Source organism: Drosophila bipectinata, chromosome 2R, assembly GCF_030179905.1.
Source record: "Drosophila bipectinata strain 14024-0381.07 chromosome 2R, DbipHiC1v2, whole genome shotgun sequence".
Lineage (NCBI taxonomy): Eukaryota > Metazoa > Arthropoda > Insecta > Diptera > Drosophilidae > Drosophila > Drosophila bipectinata.
Genome location: NC_091737.1, coordinates 8,242,473 through 8,252,603, shown reverse-complemented (window position 1 = coordinate 8,252,603; position 10,131 = coordinate 8,242,473). Strand labels below are relative to the sequence as shown.

The following is a 10,131-nucleotide window of genomic DNA, read 5'->3' as shown; positions in this document are numbered from 1 at the left end:
TCATTTATCAACTTGTTGTTGTTCATCAACGTAATGATCGTGTTCAATTGTTTGCAGGTTGCCGCTTGGTGGCGATGATCTGCAACATTTTTCACTTCAACACTCTCGATTTCCAGAGAGTATCGACTCTCTCCCTCTCTGTTAACTTGGCCAATTCTGAGAGCCGAGCGGCCCAGAGGCAGATGATCTAGAAGTCAGGCCCCAGACTTGCCTCAATTGTTCAAACCACTTTTTTTTTTGAGGTGCAGTTGGCAACGCGAGTGTTGCTGCCGCAGTCGCTGCTGGAGTCGCTGGAGCCTCTGCCACTGCCACTGCCGCTGCCAGCGCTGACGTTAACGTGGCCAGCGTTTATTATAAAAAGCTGGCGCATCTCCATTGTCTAACCTAATTCAAAACGTTCGTGTACTTCGTGCGGTTGGCTTGGAAAATCACCGAAAACTGAACACACAACTCCTCGAAAACAGTCTCCCCCACCGGCCCAGGAATACACCACCTGAACATCCCCCCCTTCCGGCAAACAATAAAAAGTGAGACAGGTTGTGAACGAGGACTAAAGGACTCCCCCCATCCAAAATACACTCAGTGCAAAAATCAATCCCAATAAACACTTGATCAATTCAAAAAAGCAAATCAAATTTGAAAAGCAAACATAAAATAAAAGCTCTCTAATAAATTTAATTCGATTTCAACTTCAGGCGGCCTAGCCTTGTGGATACAATATTTTTGCCGTTTTGACTGAAATTGGTTTGAACAAGAAATCGAAACTTAAACAACAAAATGATGTCCTTCAAGGCGTTCATGTTGCTTGTAAGTATTTATAAAACATTCCTATTTTAAGTCCGAACAAACACAACAAAAAATATAGGATGACTCCTAAGCCTACATAAATCAGTTGGAAAAACAAATCATACGAGATTTGGCAAGCGTGTCCTTTGGCTAAAACGAAACTATGTGGAAAGGACAACAAGTTAAGCTGGTTATATGTCAAATTTGTTTATCGTCGGTGGGTGAGATGAGAGCACAGGACATGGTCACTTTGCGTGTGCGTCCTTTCCGACTTTGCCCTCCAATGTCATTTTTCTTGTCCGGCTTTCGCTTAGTCCGCTCATCAGGCATTTGTTTAGTAAACTTTAAATGGTTTTTTGGACTACCAAGGAAACTGGTAGTTTCAAGTGCCTGGCAAACAGCTTCGCCTCCTTCGGAGCCACACTTGCCGTCAATGGCAACGAAAACGATTGCATAACTTGCCACTCACGCGCCAGCCTCATCATCATCATCATTGTCAACATCCTTGGAATCGACATCCGAAATCCACATCCGAATCGAGTGGCGAATGGGGTCGGCCTCCCCCTCCAAGGCGAACAAATCGAACAAATTGCAAATAATCAAAGACACTTAAGTGCTCCACTCCGCTCTCGTTAATATATGGATGTCAGATCCAAATACAATATTTGGCAACATCTGTTTGTTGGAAGTGCCACGTAAAATACTATGCCATACGCCCCCGAAATCTAGGCAGCGACAATATTCCTTGATTGTTTCGGGAAAGTCAGGGGACATGTGCTAGTAATATTTTTTTCATGTCCGCATTTAGGCCCTGTTCGAGTGTTGGCCCATATGTGCAGTATATTGCAAACCTTTTCTCCCACTCCACCTACAGGGAGGAGTAGTTTTCTGAAGTTCTTTAATGATGGGTCTCGCTTTTCAAGTAAAAATTTGAGAGTCTTAATAGCTTAAACCCGCAATCAACTGCTCACTTTCGACCTGCCAGGATACTTTCACTTGTGCTCCTTTGTTAAAGCTTTGAATCCTGTTTTCCGGGTACGCCCTCAAGCTGGCAACAAAATAAAACAGACGCGAGCTGCTGTGGCATCTACTGGGGCTCCCTGTTTTTTTTTTTTTTTTGTTGTAACTGGGGCGTGTTAAATTGTTGGTGCGACACTCGGCTGCAAGGCAGACCAGACATAAGTCCATACTGTCTGGTATCTACAAAAGGTGCCTGCTCTTTCCATAATGTTTTTTAAAAAGCACGGAAATGAACAATTTTATTTTAAAAACGAATCAGGTTCAGAATACCCTTCACTGGCCTTCAAGTGAACCTTCAAAATGTGGGTTTTTGAATTCCGTTCTTGAATAGTTTTTCAAATTGTTGGTTTTTTTAACAAAATGCGCTTCAATCGAAAGGAATTCATGATTTATTCATAAGTTTTTTCTCTCTCTGCAATTTGCGTGTCTGGTCTACCAAACAGATAACTGGAAAATGGTATCCCAGACACCGAAAGAAGGACTCTGGTGTCCTGGAGTCAGAAAAAGAGAGTGTAGAACTCCAGCCAGACGCGTGTAATTTGCCGCTTGTAACTTTTTGACTCTTTACCAGCGATTCCTTTTCCCCAATGGACGTTTTTAGCCATTTCTGTTTTGACCAGGCCCACGCCCCAAACAGCAGGCCAAGTAGTGCAAAAAGCAAAAATAATAAAAATAGAATCAGGAAACCAGTGGGCACCAGACACTCGATAGACAAATGGCCTCTGGACAGTCGAGTGCCCGGGCTTTTGAGAACATCATGGCGAGCATGTTTTACATGTTAATTTCTGCAGTGTCCCTGCCCCCTTTTAAAGCCACCCACTAGCCCCCAATCAGACACACACCCGTGCAACCCCCAAGGCCGCAGCTGCTGCATATTGATGGCAAAAGATCCAGCTGCTCATTTTCGCACGCGAAAATACCAGAAATTCGCCAAAAAGGACGGCATGCCAAACGATGAAGAAGTCTGACGTTTTGGGCACGCTTTTGAATTTCAAATGACAAACCTAAAATATTCACAGTCTGATATTTGACTTTGTTGCTGATGAGCTGGCAAATCTGAAAGCTGGCAACTGAAACCGAAACCGAAACTGCATTCGGCATTCTGTATTCTGCATTCTGTAAATGCTGAATTGTTGCAATTTGGCCAATGCGAATCGTGAATTGGGCATGCAACGAGGCGCAACCGTCTGGGGGGGTCAATGCTGCCATTGCCTCTGATTAGAGCCGCCTGATTATGGCCAATATATCGCATGCCTGGCCGAAACAAGACCCTTTCATTGGCTCTTTGCCGCCGCTGGCCGACTGCTCGAATGCTGGCCAATTCGAGTGTGAGCAATTGCCCAATGAATGATGGATTTGTGCTCAACCAGGCGGGGTAAGGATGGCAAGGATATTACATTTGTAACAAATAACTTAAAGTTAAAATGTAATTAACTTTAGGTTTAACCTAAAAGGCTTTCTAATTTCCATTGGAATACCCTCTTACCTTCTAGGAAAGTGCATCCCCCATTCGTTTCTTTTCAGACTTGCCTTACAAATTCAATTTTAATTGAAATAATTTGGCAGATCCAGCAGATTTCGTTTGTTGCCGATTGCCATTGCCTCAAAGCTGATCTATGCTTAGGTAATTGAGCCTCGGGTCGGCCCATTCTTCTGCCTCTGGGAGGGGAGGCATGGGACTTTGTGGTTTTACAGATATTCTCTGCATCTTTGTGCGGTTTTTATTGTCTTTGGCAATGGCTTGAATGCTAAGGGGGTAGCTTACACAAAAAATACAAAAATTCAAGCGAAGAAAACCCAAATAGCAAAAAAATTAATGACGCTTGAGCAAGCGGCAAGTGCAACGGCAGCAGCAGCAGCAGCAGCGCCACAAAATGAGATGTTGCAAAGTAACAAGGGTATAAAGGGGTATGGTAACCAGCCAACCATTCCTGCTTTTCTGTATGTGTATGTGTGTGGTAATCTAATTAAATCGAAATTTCAGATGATTACAAAAGCCCAGCCTCCGCCTGCGCCTCCTCGGAATCTGAATCTGAATCCGAGTCCAAAGCCACCGCCGCTAATTGCCCAACCAAAGCCAAAGCGTTAAACGCGGCGTATGCGCAATTTCCAAAATAGTTGAGAGAGTTTTTAATTGCAGAGTCCTGGATGTTGGTCCCAACACAGCTGGCAGTTAACTAGGCCTTTTAGCCAACTATTTATTAATTATTTAAACATAAAAACACCCAACCAGCAACGGAAACTAGTTTCTGAGTCACTCTTTTTATAACATTTTAAGTAATTGTGGTTGAGCATAATTTTCAAATTCGTAGCTGGCCATAAACAACTACTTGAAGCACTCGATCGCAGCATATAATTTATAAGTTTTTTTCTCGCCCATTATGGATATTTGAAAGGTTAATATCTTTATGGGGCCGCTGGCGGCTTTGAAGTAGGGAAGTGGGTGTGTGTGTGGCTCTTTTCGGGTTAAATAGGGTTAATGTGGTGTGGGGCTTTGTAATTTACAATCTTGTCGAGATGACGAAGGCGCAAGTGATGGAACAGGCTTTACCTAAATTGACTTATCACCCAGGAGTCCCCAAGGAGAAGCTCAAGTCGTGATCGCTGCTTGCCAGCCAACCTTTGATCTTTGGCATTGTCCTTGTCGCCAAGAGGCACGTGACTTCGGGGAAAAGTGCAACAAAAACTAAAGAAAAACTCTAAATTGTTGTGTACATTGCAAGTTACACAAAAGACACACAAAAGAGGGGAAAAAACAAATAAGGGGAGTTGATTGAAATCGGCTGGCAAGTTGCACTGGCAACGAAAGACTGAAACAACAAACTGCGAGCCGGCAATAAAAGTCATTTCCCATTGCAGACAGATCCCCCCGCGATCGGCCGTTCGGCTTGCCATTCACATGGCCCATTAACTTTTATTTTGCCAAATTTGCATTTCAATGCCCCAAACTGGAGGAGAGTAAAAAGCAAATAGCAAAAAGGCGAAAAACTGAGCACCACACACAGCAACATGCAACATGCGATGCAACAGAGCGCGATGCAGATGGAAGATGGGAGATGGCGATGAAAAGGTCAACCAAATGTTTGTTGTTCTACTGAACGAAGTCGTGTCGTGTGTTGCAAGTGCATGTTAATCTAACATCTATGTAGGGGACTTTTTCTGTTCGGTTGTTACTTTGGTAATTGCTGGGAAACAGCTGCGGCTGCAATACGGTAACACACATAAAAAATATCTGAATAAACACAACAAAAACTGGCAGAAAATTCCATAAATTAAGACAGCAGCATGGCATCCATAAGTAGGAAGCCCAAAAACCAAACCTTGTTAAGCTTCATCATCATCATTGGGTTTGTATGTGGGCGTTGCAGAATGCTGCTGGCTTTTGTCTGAGGTGCTGCCGCTCCAAAAATGATGCAACCCGCAAAGAATTCATACATACTGGATGGCTGTGGATGGCAACTATTTAGCTTCCCGATGATGGCTTAATAACATAGTCCTCATTAGATTCCAGCTATAACAAAAGCTGATCAAACAAAATGCCAAGGGAAAGGCACAGAAATCGTAACTCCTCGCGCAGACAGCCGCCAATTAAATTAATTAAAATAAATGCAACTGGAAAACTAGATAGCCAACTGCAACCGCATCTCCGTCTAGATTTTTATGAAGACATTTTGGCGTAAACATTTTTATTGCCGCCATAAAGCGGTTGACTTGACCAAACCAAGCCAATCCAATCCAAAGCAATCCCATCCAATCCGATGTGAGAAGGCGAGATCCGATGCGATCGGCTCTAGCTTAGCATATTAAATGCTAAGCTTCCATAAATCACCTCCAGCGCCCCAGACACTCGCGTTTGCCATTTAAGTCGCATTCAAAATGCAATTGTCATAAATTCATCTTAGCGGATCTTGGCTCTGCAATTTGGCATCGTACTCCGCTAACTGGGTCGTGATCTAATGTGAGCGGGGAGCACTCGGATATTTTATTTTTTTCCATAAATATCATGTATGCAAAATACTCAGCCAGCGGGATGAGACTCTGATTTATAATGTGACAACTATGCGAACCCTTGGGCACAATGCATTCACATCTAAAAAAATAATCATAATAAAATATTTGATTATCCAATTGCTGTTATTACTAGCCTAATGACCAAGCTTTAGAGATACTTTATCCGACAAATAGCAATCATCAAGTCGATCATCGTATTTATCCAAAGCGGCTCACGTGTAATTAATGTAAGCCATCTCCGGCCAACCTTCGGCTTGAATGGTCAGTAGCAAGTGGGCGGTTACTGGCCACAAGCTACACGTCGAGATCTGAAGTGCAAACTCGAAAAACATTTTTTATGTTTTCGCCGGAGACTTCCGACAAACTTCGATGCTCAGTGATTAATTATGGAAATGCTCGAACGAAACTTGTTGATTTAATCAAATAAATTCAATTATTCGCACAAAAAAAAAACAAAAAGCCGTTGATGTAATTAAAAGAGACAGCGGCATGAGCACAGCATAATAGATATTTAATAATAAGCCGGACAGAGCAAACAATTGTTAATTTATTAGATTGTGCGCGATTAATGATGCTTCAATGCGAGCCGGCTCGTGCCTCTGGAATTCGCAAGGGGACTCGGCCCCAGCCTGCGTGCCGGGCACTTGCCCAGCAATCTTAATCACAGGCTTGTACTGGGCAGGCACTACTGTGGCAAGATCAATGTCTGTTGCTCAGACACCAAGCCAAGGCCGGGCTGGCCACAGAGCATGGCAACCGCGGAGCCCACAAACCATGAAAAGCCAAGCCACAAAACTAAAGGCCTTCAATCCTATGAACATTTTCTGACAATGAGAACAGAACTCGGAACCGGACCACATGGAAGTGGCTCATTTATCGTGGTTGCAGGTTAAAAATATTCAAGGCAAAAATAAGAAAAGTCATTATAAAAGATGTTATACCATCTTACTTAATAATATTACATAAATGGTGCCTATAAAGCCTTAAAATTTAACTTACTTAACAATCTTCAGCCTTTTAGCGCAACTGTTAGTCTAAGAGACACCATCTCTGAACCATCCATTTTCTTAGAGTCTTGGCCAACTGTGTTTTTTGGCCAACTTCTTCGGCTGTCGTCAAGTTGCCGCAATTTATTTTGCGGCTCTTTTGTCTTTAATTTAATTTACACGCAAATTATTGCAGTTTTTTTTTTATAAAACCCAACTGCAGGCGCTGTGTTTTTATTTTTATTTTGTACTTCAAGCCGCATTTGTAGCAGTTACCAAGCCGGCTAACGGCTAACGGTAATTTAATTTACGGTAAGTTAATTAATTTAAATTTCAATTAAAGTGATGGGTGGCTATATACGTGGCATGATGAAAAAAGATAAATGTTTGGAGTACAAAACCTGGAAGGAAGTAATTTTTGGGGAAGTAGGCAAGGAAAGTGAAAAAATGTTTGCGGGCCTTCATCTCAAGGAAAATGCTTTTGAAGGCAGGCACTGAATATTAATTGAATATGTTTATATATATTTATATATATTTTTCACGATAATAGCATCATAGATAATGGCTATGAGAATCCCGCTTTCCTTGACCGAGTACGTTCCCAAGTGGCTCCACTTACACGTTCGGACCACATGGCGTATGTGTAATTAAATATTATAGAGACTCTCATCGAACTAGCATCGAGCTAATCAACAAACAATGATGCCCAAAGCCCATAGCTTAGAATATTTCTAAATTGTGACTAATTTAGTGGCTTCTGTTGCACTTCCGCAATCCGTTGCAGCATGTAAATTGAAAAGTTGGCTAGAAAAAAGCGATAAAAGCGAAAAAGTTACATACAAGCATGACAGGCAGAGTTGGCCCGAAGCCCCTGGCTAGAAGCTGGCCAAGTGGTTATGGCAACTAGCTGACCGGCGGCTGTCAGCCCGCTGATGGATGGCTGCAATGTGGCTGCGTTGACGAGCTGCCGTCATCATCGCCGGCGTCGTCGTGTGCATGTGTCAATTAGCCGTGTTTAAAGAGCGGACCGCGGCGGCTAAATCAACTGTAACCACTCGCTCTAACCTCCGCCATTTGATGCCCTTTTGCGGGCGATGAGCAAACGCCTTTCGGGCACGTTCTAAATAAATTGCAGCAGCCGCTTTTCGGTTACCCAGATAGATGCACCTGCTCCTCGCCGCCTGAATGTCAAACGCGATCTTATCGCGACTTCTATTTCCATTTGCAACCGTTCACTTTTCAGTTCGCCCTCTTAATTTAACCTTTAAGCCATTGCTCTAATGTCCCACTAACTGGCTGCCAGAATGGCTGCAAAAAATTACACACTAATTCGGTAGTCTGTCAAATTAAACAATCTTCTGACATATCAACCTGGCATGAGTTTACAAATACCAGATTGATAAAGTTAATTGCTTTTAATATCATATTATATCTTATAATATATCCTTCCAGAGCTTAACCCTCGCTGCCATCAGTGCCTATGTCTACGCCCAGATCGCTCCTGGATCCAATGCGTACCTTCCGCCCACAAAGAACGGATACGATTACGCCGAGCCCAACACCCCTTTCGTGAGTATCCCCCATTTATTTATATATGTATTCTCGTTTTTTTTCCCAAGCCAACCACCACAAATTGAATCCCAGTCAACGGACTAATTACGGTCATCATTTTGGTAGCCGTTTCAGCCGTTAAGGCAGCCAGCCCAGACCAGGCCGGGCCGACTTCAGAGTCGGCAGCAGAGATTTGTCGCCACATTTATCACCCGGAATGTTTGTGGCCCAACTCAATAAATGCTGCCACGTCATGTTGCTGAATGTCGGCCCAAAATGATGGCAACATTTTGAATCTGTCGGTGAAGGGCTTTGGCAGTTGAAAATGACTGCGAGTTAACCTTTTGTGAGATCTCTTAACTGAATGGAAGATCGTTGCGAAAAATAAAAGTATAGAGTGCACAGCTTCTATCAAAATAGGAGCTAAGAAAACAAAAATTTACTAACATTGCATTAAAAACTAAGTAAGATAAACTAAGTCCCCCTTTTTTTAATATTTTCAGAAACCCAGCCCACCTGGCAGGCCTGCGCCCGGACCCCGCCCACCTGCACCACCTGGCACGCCCCGTAACATTCCCGGCCAGCCAGCCGATGTGAGTACTAGATAAATTCTAATGTCCCATTGAAAATTAAATACCAAAGATCAGATTTAATTGAATTTGTTGCTCTTTGAAAATATTAAATACCAAAAATAATGCTTTTTGTTAATTTTAGGACCATGTCCATGTGCCCGGCATGCCGTACGACTTCGAGTACGCTGTCCAGGATCCGGAGACTGCCAACGACTACGCGCACAAGGCGTCCAGCGATGGTGATGTCGTGACTGGAGAATACCGCGTCCAAATGCCCGACGGCAGGACCCAGATCGTCCGCTACACCGCCGACTGGAAGACGGGCTACCATGCGGACGTCACCTACGAGGGCGAGGCCCAGTTCCCCCAGGGACCGCAGCCGGGTGCCCGAGGCGGCGGCGGCGGTGGGGCCGGTGGTTACAAGTACTAGGCTTGGGTGGTGCTTCGACTGGGTCAGCTGGGGTCACATACTTTGCGCAACGTGTAAGCCTTACGATATACCAATAAAAAGTATTGATAAACTAAAGCGGCCTCTGGTGTTTAATTTGATCAAGGGTCCTTTAAAGGATAGGGCTTACACCGGGGCACCCTCTATTGGTCAAGTTTGAAAGCTTTTGTGACCCTTCTTAGTCATGAAACTTGAAGGGTATGCTGGAATATGTCTTATACTTATTTTTGATAGAATTTCTAAAGGTAAAAATTAAAAATACAATGGTAATGTTTATTATTCCTATTCTTAAAATTCTTGAAGAATTTGAAAAAAAAACATACGTTTTAAACTATGCGTTTGAGGCTTAGCGTTTATAACTAAATATAAGTTTCTTTTCCTCCTTTTTAGAACAATCTTTAGGGGTCACGCCGTCAGCTGATTTTTGGAAATTTATTTCTTCGACACACCAAATAAAAATATCTAAATATACGTTTCTTGCAGTGAAAAAAATTTTAGTTTAGGAATTTATTGCTAAATGGAGCAGAGTACCAAAAAATATAACCTCTTCTGGCTATCGCGATTCAGCCAAACTTGGTAACACAAACTCAATAAATCTGAAAGCAACAGTGGCTTAGTGTCTCAGTGGCTAATGTGTTTTGCAAAAGTTTTGAAAAATATTGAAAAATTACATTTTCTTACGACTTTTATTATTTTGTTGATTGCTTTCATTTTCTATGATATATTAATGGATGCAAGACAGTGGTTTCGACAAAAA

At 42.8% G+C, this 10,131-nt stretch overlaps 1 protein-coding gene across 2 annotated transcripts; it reads left to right on the top strand.

The window, feature by feature from the left end:
- Positions 1-396: 396 nt before the first annotated feature.
- Cpr50Cb (Cuticular protein 50Cb) lies at positions 397-9,452 on the top strand. Of its 2 annotated transcripts, XM_017251501.3 has the most exons (5): positions 397-527; positions 696-807; positions 8,256-8,372; positions 8,858-8,947; positions 9,069-9,452. In XM_017251501.3, the coding sequence occupies exons 2-5, from the start codon at positions 778-780 to the stop codon at positions 9,354-9,356; spliced, it is 525 nt and encodes a 174-aa protein (XP_017106990.1). In that variant the 5' UTR covers positions 397-527; positions 696-777; the 3' UTR covers positions 9,357-9,452. The 2 variants fall into 2 exon arrangements, with proteins under 2 accessions (XP_017106990.1, XP_070134768.1); XM_070278667.1 differs by lacking the exon at positions 397-527 and having other exon boundaries at positions 560-807.
- The last annotated feature ends 679 nt before the right edge of the window (positions 9,453-10,131 follow it).

What these genes read in the sequence shown, in the direction of transcription:
- Cpr50Cb (XM_017251501.3), top strand. Translation starts at nt 778, where the DNA reads ATGATGTCCTTCAAGGCGTTCATGTTGCTT. An exon ending in TCAAGGCGTTCATGTTGCTT is followed by an intron (nt 808 to 8,255) that starts GTAAGTATTTAT and finishes ATATCCTTCCAG; the next exon opens with AGCTTAACCCTCGCTGCCAT. An exon ending in CCGAGCCCAACACCCCTTTC is followed by an intron (nt 8,373 to 8,857) that starts GTGAGTATCCCC and finishes TAATATTTTCAG; the next exon opens with AAACCCAGCCCACCTGGCAG.